The sequence below is a fragment of the Glycine soja genome, chromosome 12 (assembly GCF_004193775.1).
Source record: "Glycine soja cultivar W05 chromosome 12, ASM419377v2, whole genome shotgun sequence".
NCBI lineage: Eukaryota > Viridiplantae > Streptophyta > Magnoliopsida > Fabales > Fabaceae > Glycine > Glycine soja.
The window spans coordinates 21563223-21585250 of record NC_041013.1 but is presented as its reverse complement, the minus strand read 5'-3'; the positions used below and the strand labels follow the sequence as shown (position 1 = coordinate 21585250).

Here is a 22028-nt window from a genome sequence, read left to right as displayed (position 1 = left end):
GTAAAAGTAAGGAGATTTTGTGTATGAGTTCAGCAAGGAAGAGAGATGAGTGTAATAAATCTAAATATATAGATGAGAATCGTGTACTTACTTTTCCTTTTGATAATTTTAGACCATTTGTTCGTTAATTAACATTATAAACTACACTATTATCATATTTTAATTAGATACTATTTAAAGAACCACTTCACTACAAATAAAATCTAATTTCAAATTAGCTGTACACTTTCATTTCTTATTTAATCTTTATCATCTTTCTTTTTTTATTTTATTCTTAAAAAAACAAATTGTCAGGACGACACGTGCAATGTCTGATTAGTGACGAATTAATATTATGAGAAGTTTGTACATTCAAATGTCGATTTATATCATAATGTTGACGAATTTTAATTATAATATAATTTATATATTTAAAAATATAAAATAAATATTTATACTGTGTATTAAAACACTAGTATTTGGACCACTCGTATATTCCAGAAAATTGATGAGGACTTTGACTTCAGTACAAGATGTTGTCTTTGTGTTCTCCAACTACAATCTAATGAACCCAACCACCTACGGCACACGGAAAGAATTTCGTTGTAGTGTTCATTACACCCAACAACCAAGTGCAGCAATCACCAAAAAAGAAGAAGGCAAATCAAAGTTTTGAACCTTGGTAACACCGCCATTCCTTCTTGTATTTTCAAACTTATTATTCTAGTGAATCATTGTAATTATACTCCTGTGAAATGATATGCATAGTCATGTCTAAAGAAATTGTTGATGATGCCACTTTATCTATTTTGCTTCTTTGACATATAAACTATACATGTTTTTTTGTTCAGTTCATTCATCATCTCTATAAATCTAGATTCAGTGCTTCAGTTTTGGTTGCTCGAGGTGCAGAACAAAAGGGTATTTAAGATTTAGTGTTTGTGATGTTTTTTATGTTAATAGTCAGTCACACTAGCCAGCCAAAGTCCGTTTTTTTTTTTAAAAGTATTTGTTGAGATTCCAGGGAAACATACTTGTGTTCGCTAGAACTGCTGTTATCCTCGGTTCTCTGAGAGTCAAGGGTGAGTTCTATACTCCAGAATGTGTCTATTTAAAAGGGTTTGTGCTAATTGATGGAGGAGTTTAGATAACTAATTCCATAACAGAAGTAACAGAATATTGGGGTTCAATGGAGATTAATGAGGCTGATTTTGGAGTAAATGTGGTCCTAAATGAGTGATCTGGGTTGGCCCACAGTGTAGTGACCGAGATAATGGCATAAGTTCAAGAGGAGCTAAGCAAGGATCAGTCAGGACAGTCCACAACCCTTGAGCATTGAGCTTGAAAGGCGAAGGTTGTCTGCCTTGTCTTGTCCAAGGTGTGGTTCAGTCGGGATAGTCCAAAGTCCCATAGGATCACAACTTAGATCTTTACCTTTATCAAGAGACAAGCATTTTATCTTGTGATTTTGTGTTGGCTGCTAGAATTCACCTCTCATTGTGATGTGAGAAATTTGATGGAGACAGAGTAAGGCCTGGTCATGAAAAGAAGAATCTGAGTGGCAGAGAAGACCATTTGGTGAGTGGTAAAAAAGACCATTTGGTGGGGTTAAATCAATCTTAAACTGTTGGGAGAGATAGGTGGGGGGAAAAAATTAGAGGGTACAGCAGACTTTCTGTGGAGAAGTATGCAAGTGTGGGAATTCCATGAAGTGATCAACAGATTGACATGATGCAACTAGCTTTGGCTGGTTTTCATTTGCACAAGAATATTTCTTTAACTGTAGAAATGTGCATTTCAAATTCAAATAGATCCTAGATTTTATCCATTTTGCAACCACATTTATGGCTGCAATATTGCAGTTTTTGAGGTCTATGCAACTACATTGCGGATGCAATTATAGATGTATTTGTCTGCAATTTCCCATAATTTTGATAATTACAACATGACTGCAACTGTGATGGTGGCAGCCACGATTGAAAAGAATGATGGATCATAAGCAGGACCATTTCTTAATAAGATGTTATGTATAGTTAACAAAAAAAAAAAGGGAGTAATAATTTATTATAGAATAAGGGATGCACTTGAAAATATGTAAGCATTTGTCTGGAGGACTATTGTACTTTGGTGATTAAAAAAAGTTCTGATATAAGGAACTATAAAACGTTTGCCTTTGCTACTTCCTCTCTCATGGTTAAGTCATATGTAAAAATTAAATCAACTGATTCACCTCCAGCCTTCTCAAATTGGGAGGAAGCTCCTATTGTAAATCCTATGTCTATTCCTCTCAAAATAAATCCTATGTCTATTGGGATTGTATTCTTATTTTAACAAGTCTTCAACATTACCTGTTCAAATTAACTAAAGGTGTGCATGCCTGATTGCCAGACCAATTTTTAAAATGGAAGAAAAATAAATAAATTAGAATTAAAATCAGGTTGAAGAAATGCTAGATCTAATGAAAGCTAATTATTTTGTTCAGGCTAAGTGTTAAAAGTCAATAAACCTTTGTTAGAAAGGTAATGTATTGGAGTGTAGTCCTATGTGCTACATTTCAAGATATTATTATCTTCAGATGAGTTCCCTCAACCACTTTAGTCATCCTTCTGCAGGTTCAATATCTAGAGTCCCTGCAAGCTCAACACATCAGAGATAATCAAAATGCATCCTGCGCAGATCGTTTTGTATGGATCAACTTTATGTGTCATGATAACAGTGCACTTCTCCATGAAGCTACTCGCTGAACATGTTTTGAACTGGAAGAAACCAAAGGAGCAAAAGGCCATAGTAATTATAATCCTTATGGCCCCATTGTACGCTGTGGACTCCTATGTTGGTTTGATAAATTTCTTTGGAAGTGAAGCATTTTTCACATTCTTGGACTCAATTAAAGAGTGCTATGAAGCTCTGGTAAGATTTTGTACCTGGAAATGTTATTATGACCTTGTGGGAAACTATTACTAGTACTTTCAGTTTAATAATTTAATGTACTATAATCCACAACTTACTCAATGTCTTGCCCTCAATGTCTTGCCTACAGGTGATTGCTAAGTTTTTGGGCTTGATGTACAATTATCTAAACATCTCCTTAAGTAAGAACATAGTGCCGGATGAAATCAAGGGAAGAGAAATTCATCATTCATTCCCAATGACTCTTTTTCAGGTGGTTGATACTCATAAACTGTTTTCGTAATGTTCTGATTAATAATGTTTTCTGCATGTCTTCCGCATGATTATGTTTGCAGAAATGATGCATCACATAACTGAAGATTTTTTACTTTTTGGAGTTGTAGATGTGTGGTCTCTTGGACCATTTACCATGAAAAGGGGGTGCTTTATTTGTTGGATCAAGTGACCTCGGAATAATTAACAAGGGGGGTTAAATTAATTATTAACGTGTATTGACTAATTAAAAAATTTAACCTTCTTAATGTTACTAGATTCAATTAGGTTTTTACTACTAAGTTAAGAAAGTAAGAATAGAACTAGAAACTTAACCAAAAATAAAAGCGGTAATTAAAAGTACACAACAAAAATTAAAGAGTGTAGGGACGAAGAAGACAAACACAAGATTTATACTTGTTCGACCACAAACCGTGCCTACATCCAAGTACCCTACGGTTCTTGAGATTTCTTTCAACCTTGTAAAATCCTTTACAAGCCAAAGATCCACAAGGGATGTACCTTCCCTTGTTCTCTTTGAATAACCAAGTGGATGTACCCTCCACTTGAACTGATCCACAAGAGATGTACTTTCTCTTGTTCTCAGTATAACAATCCCTAAGTAGATGTACCCTCTAGTATCACAAAGGATGTACCCTCCAATGTGTTGGGACAAAGAATTCTCATGCGGTTAGTCATTTGAATCTTTGTAAGGAGAAACAAAAAATATCTCAGGCGGTTAGTCCTTTGAGATCTTTTGTTTAAGGGGAAGAAAAGAATCAAAAGAATTCTCAGGCGGTTAGTCCTTTGAATTCTCTTGGAAGAGAGAAGAGAGACACAAAAGAATTCAGGCGATTAGTCCTTCTATTTTTTTGACAAAGGGAGAAGTGAATGAAGAAGAATAGCACAAATTTTTTATCAAAGAACTTTTCTTGAAAGAGAAAGGATTGAACAAAATTTTTTAGATAAATGAAGAGAAATGAATTAGAAAGTTATGTAAAAAACTTGTTATGAAACTTGTTGAAAGATTGTTAAAGGTGTTTTTAAAATTCATGTCATGATCACATATTTATAATCTCTTGATGACTCAAGTTAAAGTTTGTGACTCTTGACAATTTCTTTAAAACTAGTCACCCTTCAAAAAATTGTGACTCTTTTGAAAACTAGTCACTTAAAAAGTTGTGACTTTTGAAAAAATCTTCAGAAACAAGTCACTTGAAGAATTGTGACTTTTGGAAATTTATTTTTCGAAATCAGTCACTGGTAATCGTTTACACATCAACAGATGTGACTCTTCATGTTTAAATTTTAAAAATCAAAATGTTTAGAACTCTGGTAATCGATTACAAGTATTGTGTAATCAATTACACAAGTTTAAAATGATTTAAATTGTTTTATCACTAGTTGTGACTCTTGAAATTTGAAATCTAACGTTTTAAAATATTGGTAATCGATTACATGCTCATGGTAATCTTTGTAAATCAGTTTTGAAAAATAATGTTGGCGACTGGTAATCGATTACTACCTTCTGGTAATCGATTACCAGAGAGTAAAATTCTTTGGTAATGATTTTGTGAAAACTTCTTGTGCTACTCAATGTTTTGGAAAACTTTTTTAGTACTTATCTTGATTGAGTCTTCTCTTGATTCTTGAATCTTGAATCTTGAAACTTGAAACTTTTTCTTGATTATTCTTGAATCTTGATTCTTGAAACTTGAATCTTGAATCTTTGGAATTTACTTAACTCTTGATTCTTTGGCATCATCAAAATAACTTTGGAAGGCATTGCTTCCACAATCTTCCCCTTTTTGATGATGACAATCCTAAAACCAAGAGAGTACATACAAATTTTGTTCTACCGTTCACTCATCCCTTTCTTCCCCTTTCTTTTTGAATTTATGTTTAATTTCAAAGTTTTGAAAAAAATAATATCTTGATTTCTTAAAATATCCATTTTTCTCCCCCCCCCCCTCTTTGGCAACATCAAAAAGGCCAAAGTGCGTAAAACATACATAATTTAAAACATACACAAAGCATACTTTGTAAAACAAACATAAAAGATTATAAACCATACATAAAGCATATGTATTAAACAAGTCATAAGTCAATATAACATACAACAAATTATTTGTTTAAGTCACTGACATCTAGAAGTCCTAATTTTCTTCTAATGGAGTAGAAGGAATCCTTGGGTAGTGGTTTTGTGAAAATATCTGCAAGTTGATTTTTGGTATCTACAAATTCTAGAACACAATCATCTTTTAGGACATGATCTCTAAGAAAATGATGTCTAATTTCTATGTGTTTGGTTCTAGAGTGGAGAACTAGGTTCTTAGATATATTTATGGCACTTGTGTTGTCACATTTTATGGGGATATGGTCTAATACAATCTCATAATCAAATAGTTGTTGTTTCATCCACAAAATCTGTGCACAACAACTACCAATAGAGGTGTATTCTGCTTCGGTTATGGATAATGCTACACTATTTTGCTTCTTGTTGTGCCAAGAAACAAAAGCAGATCCTATAAATTGACACGTGCCACTAGTGCTCTTCCTATCTGTTTTAGATCCTGCAAAATCTGAATCTAAGTATCCTACTAAATTGCATAAAGAATTTTTTGGGTACCATAATCCTAAGTTAACTGTTCCTAAGAGATATCTTATGATTCTTTTTACTGCAGATAAATGTGAAAACTTTGGATTTGACCGAAATCTTACACACATGCACACACTAAACATAATATCTGGTCTTACTTGTAGATAAGTAAAGTAGAGATCCAATCATACCTCTATATTTCTTTTCATCAACGGATTGACCGGACTCATCTTTGTCAAGGTAGGAACCAGTGCTCATAGGAGTAGCCCAAGTGTTTTGAGTTCTCCATTCCGAATCTCTTGATGAGTTCTTAACAATATTTTGCTTGGTTGACAAAGATCCCATCATTTGTTTGTTTGATTTCTAATCCAAGAAAGTAATTTAACTCACCCATCATGGACATCTCAAACTCACTTTGCATGTCAATAGAAAACTCCTTGCACAAAGATTCATTAGTAGATCCAAAGATTATATCATCAACATAAATTTGTACCAATAAGACTTCATTATCCTTCCTCTTTATGAATAAGGCGGTATCTACCTTTCCTCGAATGAAATTCTTTTCTAATAGGAATTTACTTAATCTTTCATACCAAGCCCTAGGTGCTTGTTTTAACCCATAAAGTGTTTTCTTTAACCTATAGACATGATCTAATTTTTGTGAGTCTTCAAACCCGGGAGGTTGTTCTACATATACTTCCTCTTGGATTAGACCATTTAAGAAGGCACTCTTGACACCCATTTGATATAGTTTAAAGTTCATAATAGATGCATAAGCTATAAGCATCCTAATGGCCTCTAATCTAGCTACGGGTGCAAAGGTTTCTTCATAGTCTATCCCTTCTTCTTGGTTGTATCCTTTTGCAACTAGTCTAGCTTTATTTCTAATTACTATACCATTTCCATCCAGTTTATTTCTAAATACCAACTTAGTTCCTATAATGGGGTAGTTATGTGATTTCTCAACTAGTTCCCAAACATTATTTCTCTCAAATTGATTTAACTCTTCTTGCATAGCAACTATCCGTTGATTATCTATTATGGCTTCTTTAAATTTTTTAGGTTCTATCATAGAAACAAATGTCATGTTATTGCATAAATCTTTAAGAGAGTGTCTAGTTGTTACCCCTTTTGAGATATCTCCGATGATATTATCAAGAGGGTGATTTCTTGAGGTTTTCCATTCTTTGGGAAGATAATCATTTTCTTGGGCTATGTCGTCTTGAACATCCTTGTTATCTTCATTTCTCTTCCTTTTTAGATTCCTTTCATGATTGTGCATATCTTTCAAAGAATCTGCAATATCATCAAGAAATTCCTTTTTCGGAGAAGTAATATTAGTTTCATCAAAAGTAACATGTATTGATTCCTCAATTGTCATGGTTCTTTTGTTGTATATCCTAAAAGCTTTGCTATGTAGGGAATAACCAAGGAAGATGCCCTCATCCGCCTTAGCATCAAATTTACCTAGGTTTTCTTTACCATTGTTTAGGACAAAACATTTACATCCAAAAATATGTAAAAGAGCAATGTTTGGTTTTCTATTGTTAAACAGTTCGTATGGGGTTTTCTTAAGAATGGGTCTTATTAAGGCTCTATTCATAATATAACATGCGGTGTTGACAGCTTCTGTCCAAAAATATTTTGGAAGTGGAGTGTCATTTAAAAGGGTTCTAGCAATTTCTTCTAAAGATCTATTTTTCCTTTCTACTACACCGTTTTGTTGGGGTGTCCTAGGTGCAGAAAAGTTATGTTCTATGACATGTTCATCACAAAATATTTCAAAATCATTATTTTCAAATTCACCTCCATGATCACTTCTAATTGAGATAATTTTGAGATTTTTCTTGTTTTAGATGACTTTGGCAAGTCTTCTAAATGCATGAAATGCATCATTTTTGTGAGTAAGAAATAAAGTCCAAATATATCTAGAATAATCATTAACAATTACTAAACCATAGTAACTACCACCAAAACTCATGACCCTAGAGGGTCCAAACAAATCCATATGCAATAATTGTAATGGTTGAGTGGTAGAGACAATATTTTTAGATTTAAATGATACTTTTGTTTGTTTACCTTTTTGGCATGCATCACATAACTTATCTTTTTCAAATTTTAATTTTGGTAAACCAACGACTAGGTCTTTTGAAATTAATCTATTTAGATGATCCATGTTAATGTGAGCAATTCTCTTATGTCATAACCATGGATCACTATCTTTACTTAGAAAGCATTTATCATTTTCAGATTTTTGTTTTAAACCAATCATATAAACATTATTTTCTCTCAAACCTATATGCTCAATATCTTTGTCATGCTCATGCTTGATAACACATTTTTCAGAATCAAAAGATACTTTATATCCTTTATCACATAATTGACTAACACTTAATAGACTATGCTTTAAACCTTCTACAAGTAACACATTTTCAATGGGAGTAGAGGAACTCGTACCTATTTTGCCGACTCCTATGATTTTTCCTTTGTTGTTGTCACCGTATGTAACATGTCCACTTTTATTGGGGGAAATGGTTGTAAACTTGGATACATCTCCCGTCATATGCTTGGAATATCCAATGTCGATGTACCACTTCTTCCTTACAGATTCTTCCTTGTCATTCTCATGAGATTTTGTCATGAGACATAAGTTGGCTTGGTCTTCCTCATAATCTTGAAATGATTTTAGATTTGACCTATTCCTCAAAATACTTTTGAAAAACATAGAATTTAAAGAGATCATTTATCTTGAAATTGTTAAACTTTCTACAAGAAACCTGCTCTGATACCACTTGTTAGATCAAGTGGCCTCGGAATAATTAAGAAGGGGGGTTGAATTAATTATTAACGTGTATTGACTAATTAAAAAATTTAACCTTCTTAATGTTACTAGATTCAATTAGGCTTTTACTACTAAGTTAAGAAAGTAAAGAACAGAAATAGAAACTTAACAAAAAATAAAAGCGGTAATTAAAAGTACACAGCGGAAATTAAAGAGTGTAAGGAAGAAGAAGACAAACACAAGATTTATATTGGTTCGGCCACAAACCATGCCTACATCCAGTCCCCAAGCAACCTGCGGTTCTTGAGATTTCTTTCAACCTTGTAAAATCCTTTACAAGCCAAAGATCTACAAGGAATGTACCCTCATTTGTTCTCTTTGAATAACCAAGTGGATGTAGCCTTCACTTGAACTGATCCACTAGAGATGTACCCTCTCTTGTTCTCAGTATAACAATCCCAAAGTAGATGTACCCTCTACTTGTACCACAAAGGATGTACCTTTCAATGTGTTGGGACAAAGAATTCTCAGGCGGTTAGTCCTTTGAATCTTTGTAAGGAGAAACAAAAAATATCTCAGGCGGTTAGTCCTTTGAGATCTTTTGTTTAAGGGGAAGGAAAGAATCAAAAGAATTCTCAGGCGGTTAGTCCTTTGAATTCTCTTGGAAGAGAGAAGAGAGACACAAAAGAATTCAGGCGGTTAGTCCTTCTATTCTTTTGACAAAGGGAGAAGTGAATGAAGAAGAATAGCACAAGTTTTTTTTATCAAAGAACTTTTCTTGAAAGAGAAAGGATTGAACAAAAAATTTTAGAAAGATGAAGAGAAATGAATTAAAAAGTTCTGTAAAAAACTTGTTATGAAACTTGTTGAAAGATTGTTAAAGGTGTTTTTAAAATTCATGTCATGGTCACATATTTATAATCTCTAGATGACTCAAGTTAAAGTTTGTGACTCTTGACAATTTCTTTAAAACTAGTCACCCTTTAAAAATTGTGACTCTTTTGAAAACTAGTCACTTAAAAAGTTGTGACTTTTGAAAAAATCTTCAGAAACAAGTCACTTGAAGAATTGTGACTTTTGAAAATTTATATTTCGAAATCAGTCACTGGTAATCGATTACCATCAACAGATGCGACTCTTCATGTTTAAATTTTGAAAATCAAAACGTTTAGAACTCTGGTAATCGATTACACAAGTTTAAAATGATTTAAATTGTTTTATCACTAGTTGTGACTCTTGAAATTTGAAATCTAACGTTTTAAAACATTGGTAATCGATTACATGCTCATGATAATCGATTACAGCTTTGTAAATCAGTTTTAAAAAATAATGCTGGCTACTGGTAATCGATTATTACCTTCTGGTAATCGATTACTAGTGAGTAAAATTCTTTGGTAATGATTTTGTGAAAACTTCTTGTGCTACTCTATGTTTTGAAAAAAAAAATTAGGACTTATCTTGATTGAATCTTCTCTTGATTTTTGAATCTTGAGTCTTGAAATTTGATCTTGATTATTTTTAAATCTTGATTCTTGAAACTTGAATCTTGAATCTTTAGAATATGTTTAACTCTTGATTCTTTGGCATCATCAAAATAACCTTGAAAGACATTGCTTTCACATTATTCGTTAGTATATTATCCATTACTGATGTTATTTGTCATTCCACTATGATAAATGATGAGTCTGTATCGATTTAGAAAGATAGTGCATTCTTAAGGTCACCACTAATACTGAGATCCCACTTACACCAAATTTGATGTTTCCCTTTCAGTGGCAACAACTTGGTTTTGTACACACACACAAGATGACTGTAAAGGGGCATAAGGGTTTCATAGAACAATAATGAATATGTTTATTTTAGTGAAAACATTATTTGTAGTAAATCAATAAATTAAATAGCCTGCCGGTTTTCTTCCCTTTTTTCTCATAAAAAAATCTAACTCAAGGTATTATAAACCTACAGGTTAGTTTACATGTTCTCCATTATAAGCCATCACTTTGAAAAAAAACTCAGTTACTTTTTTTTTTGGCCAAATGAAAGAGGGTTCTAGTTACATGGTCTTGCAGGGGATCTTATGCAGAAAGTTGCATGTCCTTCATAAGATGCATAGGATCACCAGCAATTCATGGAATAATACACTTGATTCATCAATTAAGTTGATTACGCTAAACATTGTATTGTGCTTACTTCCCTGAAAATTTCTACTTATAAATGTAAAGTTTAACTCATGATTGCCACAATCTGCAGCCTCACACTACTCGTCTGGACCATAAAACACTGAAGCTTCTCAAAAACTGGACTTGGCAATTTGTTGTGATACGTCCAGTGTGCTCAATCTTGATGATAACTCTACAGTATCTTGATGTTTATCCCACTTGGGTCAGCTGGATAAACACAGTCATTCTGAACATTTCAGTGTCACTGGCATTGTATTCTCTTGTTGTTTTCTACCATGTGTTTTCTAAAGAGCTGGAGCCACATAAGCCTCTTGCCAAGTTTTTATGCATAAAAGGGATTGTCTTTTTCTGCTTTTGGCAGGTATATTCGTATGCTTTACCTTGATTAATAGACATTATATAAGAATTTGCTTCTGTAGAATTTGGATGGTGCTATTAGAAGTCATTTTTTCAGATGAAATACTGAATTTTGGTTTGGATTTTCAATTTGCCAACCACTGATAGTCTTTAGTCACAGCATGCTACTTTTAGTTAACTTTTTAGGTTATTTAAATTGAGGGATTTTTATTTAGGCTAAGGAAAACATTTAACTTATCCAAGATTATGAACACCACACACGCACTATAGTGGAACTAAGGTTATTGGATTGGTGGGAGAAGATGGAACAGAGGGAAATGAAATAAAATGGTTTTATGTTTCATTATTTGGATGGTAAAATGAGAATTGAGCCTATTTAATCCTATTCCGTTTTCTCTTCATTTTTCTGTCTCCAATTTGGGAGGAATGAGATGGAATGGAAAGTTGGAAATTTTGTTCCTTTCCATCATAACATATCCAAACATTAAAATTAAGGTTGTAGTCCATTATGTTTCATTATACTTCATTCCATTTTAATCCATTCCATCCCATGGCTTTCTGTCAATCCAACCATGGCCCTTTTGCTTTTTGTTAGTTACACAAGATTGTATTAGTTTAATACTGATGTTATATTAGTTTAACAACTAACTTTATTCAATTATACAGGGAATTGTGCTTGATCTCCTGGCAGCACTAGGAATAATCCGATCCCGTTATTCCTGGCTAGCTGTGGAACGCATTGAGGAAGGCTACCAAAACCTTTTGGTTTGTGTTGAAATGGTTTTCTTCTCAATATATCAGCAATATGCATACAGTGCTGCTCCATACAAAGTTAACAGTGCACCTTCAGATAAAAAGTCAAAGTGATTCCAGGACATGGATTACTTGGCTGTTAAAGAACATCAATGTATGTACTTTCAATATGAGTGTTGCTTCTCTCCCACTTCTCTTCCATGAGACAATTAGTAAACAAATGTGTGGCAGAGTCTTTTGAATAAGATCCAGATACATTGATGCCTATTCTAATGATCTAGAAAGTTTTGTCCAACATTTCTGCTTGGATTTTCTGCTTTAATTATTTGTATTTGTCTTGACTCATTGCAGACCTAATTACATTTGTGGTCTTACACCAACAGAAACCCTAAACCCCGAGTTACAAGCTATTTACTATTACATACATGATTACAACCTTTTTTCGTGTGCTTCATAACCTCTTTCAACTTGCAATTGCAACAGTCATTGATTGGAAATTCTACCGTTAAAATTGTGGTAAAATACATGGATATATACAATAAATTTTGCAGTTGTTAAAGTTTTGATTATTAATTTTCTAGTGAATGACTATCACCAACTTTACCTTCTTAGGTATGTAATATTTAGAACAGTCAAACCAAAAAGATATTATGTCGATATCCATTTTTTCTTCAGTTAAAAAATAAAAGAAGAAAGAGATCGATGATCTTGTTTGGGACTTTAATGGAAAACTTCTTGCATGGTGTTTTCATGTGTTTGATTTTTCGTTCAATGACCCTAAACGTCGGTTCATTTCAAAGTTTTCTCTCACATACATTTCTATTCAACACGCCACCAATAAATCAAACACACTAAATCGTAGAGTGAACCAAAACATCCCCCTTCTTTTTATATTTGAACTTTTTTGGCAACATTATCTTTCAACACTTATAATTGATATAGCATAATAAAAGTGTTAAATTAACACATTTTCATTCTTATTTTGTTAGTTTTGCAGATTAGTAGTATGAATTTGGCCCATTTCAAATGCTCTTCTCCTTTAACTTAATCCAAAAAAAAAAAAACTCTGGAATTTTGATAACATAAATCATAGTTACACGGAGCAAAACCCTCACACAACCTTCACAAAAGAACCGATTGGATTCACTAGCGTTTTAACTCTGTCCCTCTCTTTCCTCTTATGTGATGGTTTCCTTGCTTTCAAACAAGGTTTTGCTAAAATGTGAGGAATTTAAAATGGATTATTTGCTAATTGCTATGTGCTTGTACTTTTACATAGTATATTTCACATATTTATCATCTGTGGAATGTGCTTTCTTATGTTACCTTGCTCTGACAACCTTATTTTTTCACGGAAGTCAAATAATACGAATTAAATTTATTTGTTGAAATTACCGCTTATTTTAATAAAATAAGCAATTTTTTGTTTTTTCCAGTGTATATAAGTAAGTTTATTTAAACTTTAAAAAAGTAACTTTAAAATAAACATTTTTTATATAAATATTTTTTAAGAAGCAAACAAAATTTATTTTAATAAACATTTTTTAAGCAAGAAACAGTTTAGACAAACACACTAAAAAAATTAAAAATAAAATTACTTATTTTATTAAAATAAGTGTTTATTTCAAATAATAAGTTTAAACAAAATAACATTTTTGCTTAAAAAAAAGGAAAAAGAAGTAAATCCTATGTTTCTTAAAAAATGTTTATTTTAAGGTTATTCTTTTTAAGTTTACACAAACTCACCCTATGTCTTAAAAACTCGTTTAATTTAGACTGAGAAAACCCTCAAGTAATGATTTAATTTAGTTCAGCTGATCAAATAAAAGATTAAGAAATCAATAAACACAAGGTTTCCTGAAAATTGTGAGAATATCCCCATAACATTTACACTTCTTAGAAAAAAAATTTCACTCTTGATTCGTTAGTTGTTACCCTAATGGCAATAGTTAGCAAAAGCCAATAGAATAATGTTCATAACAAATGCATAGTTCATAATCTAACCAACACGTCCAGTTTTAAAACATAACTATGCCTCCAATTTTCTGTATTGCACAGAAATAAACAAAAAAAAATAAGTGGGGTTTGTAAATTGTAGTATATTCATTGGAAAAAAAAAATAGATGTTATTGAACATGTTACATACAAGACATGTTATAGGATATTATAGGACATGTTATAGGACCTAAGAAACTTAGTATACCTCAAGTGGTGACAGTACCCAGGCTCATACGGTCAAACCTCAAGCCCAGTTATTATCCCCCTTCCCATCTAACATGGTCAGAGGGGAGAATAGAAAAACAAAGCACATTTTATGTTGCACTATCTTATGGATGTGTAGAATCTCTAGTGTAGGTTTTGAAAATTCCATTCTATAGACGAGATCGAATGAATACCCTCCTTCCATTGCCCTGCACAAGATTGATTTCCTTAAAGCCGCCATCAGATTTGTTTGGCGGCTGTGATTCTTCAACACGTTTGATTGATGCTTCGTACTGCTGCTTTAGGTTATTCATGTCTTCCTTCACTTCCTCCATTTTTGTCTCAAAAGGGAGGTCATTTGCAACCTTTAAATCAGGGTGTTTCTTGGCCTTTAAAGGGGTTGGCAAGGGTATGTTTATTAATCCTTCTGGCACCATCTTATCTACCTGCTTCCTACCTGTAATAAATACAGCAATGATATTTGCATATGAAACATGTAGGGACTAAACTAAACAATGATGTAAAGTGTAGGAACTGGGTACTAAATTTTTAATTTAACAAATTTTTTTACCACTTAAGGAAACAAGAGAAACACTCTCCACTTTTTTCCTAAATAAAAATTGTAAGGATTTTGATGATTAATATACAGGCAAGGAGTTAAATGGAACCTAGAAAAGCAACATGCTTACAATATATGATATTACAGCCCCAAAGAGATATATTAATTGATATTGATGGTGTATGGTCAATGTAGCAGCAATATGTTAAGTATAAAGGATTATTAAGATGATCATCAAGGAAATAAATTAAAGCCCTCACTGAATACAGTAAATTCACCACAAATTCTTAATAAAGGCCTGTGTTGCAGAAGGAGATACAAAACTAATATTTGGATCAGTAAATATTTGTCTCTAAACCAAAAGAATAATGAAGAGAAATTGCAAATGGTTTTGACTCCCCCAAGATGACAGGTGATTATCGAGAGAATAAAGCAGACTTACATCTATTAATTAAAAAAAGAAACAAAAAAAGTTGAAAATGAGATCAAATCAAGTACATGTATAAAAACCGTAAAATTAATTACAGTTTCAACCATTAATTTTCTAATTAAGTATAAGTATACTTTATCCTCTACTCACACTTCTCTTCTCATCTTAGAAGAGCCAAATCCTAATTGATAAATTCATAAATCAATGGCTGTCTGATGAAATAGGATCATCAACAACAACAATAAAGGCTTATCTCACTAAATGAGATCGGCTACATGGATCACGGGATGGATCACACAACATCATTCCAGAGTTAAAAACCAAAGTTTTAGGATGAAATAGAATCAAGGATGTGAATTACAAGTAGTACAACACTGAATGATAAATGCATCATAAAACATGGGACAAGATACTCCCAAGTTGTCAGACCCAAACACTCAACAACTAATTTTTCACATGTAGATTCATTTCAATTTCTGCACACATGAAACATGAGTGGTTGGCTTAATATTTCATTTTTAGTCAATAATAATTACAAAAACTACTACCTTATCTTTTCATTTTCCTCAATGCTTTCAAAATTTCGAGATACAATTTCGAAAAAACGAATACAAGATGAAATTTGTACAATCACGCAAATAAGATCACACCACTTAATACAATAACAATAAATTGCCCAACGTTAGTAGTAGCAAGTCTTGAGAGAGCACTCAATTGATCACAAACTCAAAACAATTATGAAAAGAATTTAATTATTTTCCTAAAATTAGAGAGATAGGAAATGACCAGGGATGATTCTGCGTGAGCCGTCGATGGCGGAACCGACGGCGAACTTGACGAGGTCGACCAGTATTTGGCTAATCGTGTGACGGCGGGCCATATCGGTCACGGCGGCGGCCATGTCGTCGGCGGTGTCTTGCGATTCCGATGAGCTTCTTTCGGATTAACCGAAGTGTATGTGGTTATGTGTTCTGAGGGAGCAGCTTTCAATTTTATTATTTTTCAGTTAGATATTAGCATTTATGCATAGTTATCGAGTGCATGAGATCAGATATTTGTATGCTAAACGTCAAATCAAAATTGTATAGTTTATACTTTAAATTGAATTTTATCATTGGGTTAAAATTCACATCAATCCAAAATAAAAATTAATAATTTTTGGTTGCTTTGTGCTTAAAGTTATTAGTTTGGTTTAAATTGTGCTTTACGTTTCCAAAATTGAAGCAAAGCTTAATATTTATCTACTACTTTGTTATTATGTTATTTTATGTGTATATGATTTGATTCTTATAACATTTTAAAATATTATGTATACGAAATTTATGTAATATATATTATTTTTTTTCTTAAATGATTTTTTCTGGATGTGTTTGATTTAAAATTGATGAAAATTTAACAAATTTGTATTATAGAATATTTAGCGTGATAACAAGTTTTTGTAAATTGTCATTAGTAATCTTTTTAATATAATTTGATTTAAAAAATAACATAAAATATATGAATTTTAATAGAATAATATTTTAGTAAAAATTAAAAAAAATGATTCAAATCAAACAGCAAAGTAAAAGATTAGTTTGATTTTGATTTGAAAATAATTTCAAATTGAATCAAACCAAATTACATATACTTTTTATGTTTGGTTTGGATGACTTTTTTAATAATAATAAAAAAACTGCACCAAGAACACACCCTCATATCTACAATACCTCATGCATATTACTCATTCAATTGAACTAAACTCCTTAACAAAAATTAAGATGATATGATTTATTACTTAATTGTAAAAGAAAATACAAAATAGGCTGGTAAAAGAAAATAAAAAAATGCACATAATTTAAAATAGTTTTATATTTTTATCTAATCACAAATAATATCATATGATAAATTTACTAATTTTTATAATAATTATTTTAAAATATATATCAACTTGGTTTTTAATTAATTAATTAATTAAATTTTTTTATAATATTAATGTATCAAACTAGAGGTCTCAAGTTTAAGTCGTAAATTTACATTGTGTTAAAAGTCCTAGATTTATATTGTGTTAAATAATTAGAAGAAAAATTTTATTGCATATAATAATCTTGCTCTAATAAGATTACCTACCATAAAAGAATATGTATATTCTTTACAAAAACTAATATTAGTGCATCACCATTCAACTTTGATTTTAAATTATATATTTTGGAGAAAAAATTTGAGTTGATAGACTTATACTATTATATACTATCGGGTGGAATTGTGCAGTGGCCAATAGCTAACTCCAAAATCATATTTTATGGGAATGGATAATTGTGAATTTTTAGATTAATTTATTAGGAATAAAAAAGTTATGTATATTTCTATTAATTGTTTTAATTATTTATTATATTATATAATTTAATAAATAATAACATGATATTTTTACTTTGATAAAAAAATTAAATTAAAAAAAGTAAGATTCTCACACCTCCCTGTTTTTGTGAAAAATTAATTAAAAATATTTAGGAAAAACATTTTTCCCATTTTTCCTTAAAAAATGTATATCAAAATATGCGAAACTAAATTTCCCAACATTTAATTCCCGAAAAAACAAAAAAGAAATCTCCTACCAAACTCTCCATTACAGTAGTTTGTACGTTAGCAGTTTGCAATTAAATGACGATTTGCATTGTCAATGTATGTATATTTATTATTTATTATTTATTGATAGTTTCTTATATGTTTGAGAATTCAAATAATGATAATACATTGTTTTAATAATCTTGCTAATCTATAGTCGTAAAATTTGTAGTATGCTCAATGCTTTTTTACCTTTTATTTAATTTATTTTACAATAATTATAGGTCGTTAAAGAAGATTTGTTAATTTTAAAAAATTAACAGTCAATCAATCATTACTGTTGACTAATTTAAAAAATTGTTTTATAGTCATTTTTGTTGTAACCACTATTATTTCCAGCCATATCATTCTGATTATCCAACTGCACTTTTGTTGTAACAACTATTATTTCGTGTGATATCATTCTGATTATCTAACAACACTTTTTGTTGTAACCACTGTTATTTCCTGCAACTATAACTGGAAATAGTATACTATGTAAAGGATAAATTATGCATTTAAAAAATATGGTCCTATTTCTCCTCCAAATCTTGTTTTTAATGGAGAGAAAGCAAATTTGTGAGATCTTATAATCATTTTTAACATTTCCTTCTTACTTCTTATTACTAATTACTAAATGTTCACATGGAAGAGCATTGAGGAATTGTAAAGACAGACCCAAGAGATCTTAAGAAATCCTAATATTTATAACTTAGTGTGACTAAAAGAAGTGACTCTTATTTATTTATTAAATGTGATTAGACTTAGAAGTTAGAGGCTCACTCATTCTAAATCTGGAAAATCCACAATTCCTCAAGCGTTAAGTCGTGAGTACTTGCTCGATCAAATGATCCTCAATTGATCCATGGACGCTTACTATGTTCGATTGATGTATACAATCCCTCACATGTGTAGTTTGAAAAGCATAAATACTCTATGTTGGCTTACCTGACCAACCAATCCACAATAAATAAGAGACATGATTAATATATCCACTTGACCACTTCACTTTTTTCTATCATATTTCTCTTCACTTAAAATGCATGAAAACAAATAAAGGAATAGAGATGCAATGCAGATCCTTTCAGTTTTAAAATGAACTACAAAATAGATTTTGATTCTTCAGTAAAATTTTAATAAGTGATTGGAAGAATATTACATCAATCAAAATGATAATTTTGTTTGCAATTTACGAAACATAATTAAATTTGTATATTTTTAAGTATATATGGCTAATTCTTGAATAGATTTTCTTTAAATGGGTTTGTTTTGGGGGGTCTGTTTTTCTGGGTGTTTCGCCAATACCAATGACGAAACACCCTATTTCGCCAATATCAGTAACGGCACAGAAGCATCCTGCCAGTACCATCAGCGACATAGCCTGTGTCAGCTTTTTTTTTTTTTTCAGCTGCATGTGATTTCGTCAGTCCCATCGACGAAACACATGCATTTATTTCACATAGATTCTGATGGAGCAACTTACGAATTCGAGATACACAAAGTTAAAAAATTTATTTGGTGGAGAAAAGCTTAAAGTTTCTACATTTTCTACGTTTTTGACCAAGGCTTCAATCATCAGGTAATATAAGTTAAAATTTGATATTATTGCTACTCAACAATAATTTATTTAATAGTAAAATTTATATTTAATTTTTGTATTAGGTAAAAGTTTCTTTTAAGTTAAAAGCAGTTACATAGTTATTTTAGTTTCTTTTAAGTTAAAAGCATTCCTACAGGCCTTAGGATGGATATTTGGTATTAATATTATATTTATTTAAATATAATTGAATATGTTAATTTGTGATTATTAGCTCTGTAAACAATAATTTCTTTGCATGTATTTAAATTTATTTTGTATAATATATTTGTTGTGTCATTAATTTATATATATATATATATATATATATATATATATTTAATTTAATTTAATTTTTATAAATATGGGTATTTTTTATTAATATTATGTTTATTTAAATATAATTGAATATGTTAATTTGTGATTATTAGTTGTGTAAACAATAATTTCTCTGCAGCGTGTTTTCTTGTGTTGCTTTTTAATTAAAAGTGAAACTTCATTTTCAAAATTAATGTTTATATTTAATATCAAATTATTATGTTAATTAATGAGATAAAACATTTAATTAAGAGTCTCACATAAATTATCTTATTTTGTTATGAATGTGCATTTTTTAGTAGTTTGGTGACTTATTATTATTATTAAAAGTAATTCATAGATACATAAAAATATCTTTCTTACTACAACGTGTTTTCTTCTATTGCTTTTTAATGAAAAGTGAAACTTGATTTTCAAAATTAATGTATATATTTAATATAAAATTATTATGTTAATTAATGAGATAGAACATTTAATTAAGAGTTTAATTTTCATATAAATTATCTTATTTATTATAAATGATCAAACTAACTAACAAAATTTATATTTCAAAAAAAGCTGAAAACCAACTTCAAATGGAAGGGGAGAGCCATGGTGGAAATGGAAGGGGCATGCAACGTGCCTGGCATGCATGGAGGCGTGGAAAAAAATAAGGAGAAAAGAAAAGAGGACACCCATGGTGCATGCATGGTATGCATGCATGTATGGAAATGAAAGGGAGTGTGTTTCGTCAATGGTACTGACGAAACACACTGGATGCGTGAACTACAGCTACAACTGTGTCGCTGGTGGTACTGGAGAAATATCCTTTGATGTCGTTGCGCGTCCTGGTAAATAGGGTGTTTCGTCACTGCCAATGGCGAAACACCCTTAAAAATTGATCCCCCAAAGAATTTCTTAACAAACAGACCCCTTTAGGAAAAAAGTTTGTAAAAGTAACCTTTTATATCATTTTACCGTTTTTGGGTGCTCATATGTACTTTATTGCAGTCACATACCAGCACCTTGTTTTTGTATTGTTGCTTTGGTTTGATCACTTCTTGTGGTGATCATGCCAATTTTTTGAGGCAATATATTGATTTGGCCCTTTAATCCTGCCTAGGGTAGCTTTGCTATTCTTAGTCGGTCCCAAGCCCGGATAAAAGGAGAGGGTTGTGTTAGGCTTTCGACAACCAACGTTAAACTTTGTCGAATCTCTATGACATGGATCAATTACGTAATAATGTGAATGCTAGGTCGTTGCCCGGAAGCAACGCGCTGTATGGCTCGAGTACAGTGTCAAAAGAGCAAGGGCCGCTGCATCGCCGCCCGGATGTAGTGAAAAGTAAGCAAGGGTTCCCACATTTTCGTGAACGGGTGTGGGTAAAGAAGTTAGTTCATGACAGGAGGATTCGCTTTGGTACATGGAATATAGGCACACTTACTGGAAAATCTATGGAAATAGTGGATGTTATGGTGAGGAGGAAGATCAATTTTATGTGCCTACAAGAAACTAAGTGGACAGGTGAAAAAGCGAAAGAATTAGACAACTCGGAATTTAAGCTGTGGTATACGGGAAAAATCAGATCAAGAAATGGGGTAGGGATTATTGTGGACAAGGAGTGGAAGAAGGATGTCGTGGATGTAAGAAGAGTAGGAGATCGTATCATAGTCTTAAAATTGGTAGTGGGACAGGACACCTTTAATGTTATTAGTGGGTACGCACCTCAGGTTGGGTTAGCAGAACACTTTAAGGTAAAATTTTGGGAGGATCTAGAAGGGGTACTTCAGGATATACCCCAAGGAGAGAAAGTTTTCCTAGGAGGGGATCTCAATGGACATGTAGGTAGCGTGGCTAGAGGTTTTGAGGGGGTGCATGGGGGTTTTGGCCTAGGGGAAATGAATGGGGAGGGTAAATCCATCTTGGAATTTTCGGAGGCTTTGGATCTTTCTATAGCCAATACATGGTTTAAGAAAAGAGAGGAACATCTTATCACTTACAAAAGTGGAGGGACATGTTCTCAGATAGATTTCTTCCTTATCAGGAAGTCTGATAGGAAGTATTGCTTGAACTGTAAAGTTATCCCGGGAGAGAGCTTGACTACCCAACATAGAGTTTTGGTTATGGATGTAAGAATTAGAGATAGGGCAAAGAGAAGAAGTCCTATGGTAGCACCAAGGATCAAATGGTGGCACTTGAAGGGTGAGAAACAAGGAATCTTCCAACAAAAGATATGGGAGGGTTGGTGTGGACAATCACAAGGAAGTGCAAATGATATGTGGAACAAGATGTCCCAAGAGATTATTAAAGTGGCTAAAGAGACGTTGGGTGAATCTAGAGGTTTTGGACCTAGGGGTAAAGAATCGTGGTGGTGGAATGAAAATGTTCAGAGCAAAGTTAGAGTAAAAAAGGAGTGTTTCAAGGAGTGGTCTAGGTGTAGAAATTCTGAAACTTGGGATAAGTATAAGATAGCTAGAAATGAAACCAAAAAGGCGGTGAGTGAGGCAAGAACCCAAGCTTTTGACGGACTATACCAAGCTCTAGGAACCAGGGACGGAGAAAGATCTATAT

At 32.0% G+C, this 22028-nt stretch overlaps 2 protein-coding genes across 2 annotated transcripts; one reads left to right on the top strand and one right to left on the bottom strand.

Annotated features, from left to right (window-relative positions):
- The first annotated feature begins 466 nt into the window (after positions 1 to 466).
- Positions 467 to 12251, top strand: LOC114380123 (transmembrane protein 184C-like). Its single transcript, XM_028339062.1, has 5 exons — positions 467 to 661; positions 2592 to 2889; positions 3020 to 3142; positions 10773 to 11063; positions 11726 to 12251. Exons 2-5 carry the CDS (start codon positions 2641 to 2643, stop codon positions 11924 to 11926), a joined length of 864 nt encoding a protein of 287 aa, XP_028194863.1. The 5' UTR covers positions 467 to 661; positions 2592 to 2640; the 3' UTR covers positions 11927 to 12251.
- A 1640-nt stretch (positions 12252 to 13891) lies between these two features.
- On the bottom strand, positions 13892 to 16022 carry LOC114377915. The gene is made up of 2 exons (XM_028336390.1): positions 15790 to 16022; positions 13892 to 14471 (listed from the first exon to the last, which is right to left on the bottom strand). Exons 1-2 carry the CDS (start codon positions 15902 to 15904, stop codon positions 14185 to 14187), a joined length of 402 nt encoding a protein of 133 aa, XP_028192191.1. The 5' UTR covers positions 15905 to 16022; the 3' UTR covers positions 13892 to 14184.
- Positions 16023 to 22028: the final 6006 nt, after the last annotated feature.

Excerpts from the sequence above, each read along its gene's own strand:
- LOC114380123 (XM_028339062.1), top strand. The coding sequence starts at position 2,641 with ATGCATCCTGCGCAGATCGTTTTGTATGGATCAACTTTATGTGTCATG. Across the intron at positions 2,890-3,019 it reads AAGAGTGCTATGAAGCTCTG|GTGATTGCTAAGTTTTTGGG; the intron begins GTAAGATTTTGT and ends TCTTGCCTACAG. Across the intron at positions 3,143-10,772 it reads TCCCAATGACTCTTTTTCAG|CCTCACACTACTCGTCTGGA; the intron begins GTGGTTGATACT and ends CACAATCTGCAG.
- LOC114377915 (XM_028336390.1), bottom strand. The coding sequence starts at position 15,904 with ATGGCCGCCGCCGTGACCGATATGGCCCGCCGTCACACGATTAGCCAA. Across the intron at positions 14,472-15,789 it reads CTCACGCAGAATCATCCCTG|GTAGGAAGCAGGTAGATAAG; the intron begins GTCATTTCCTAT and ends TATTTATTACAG.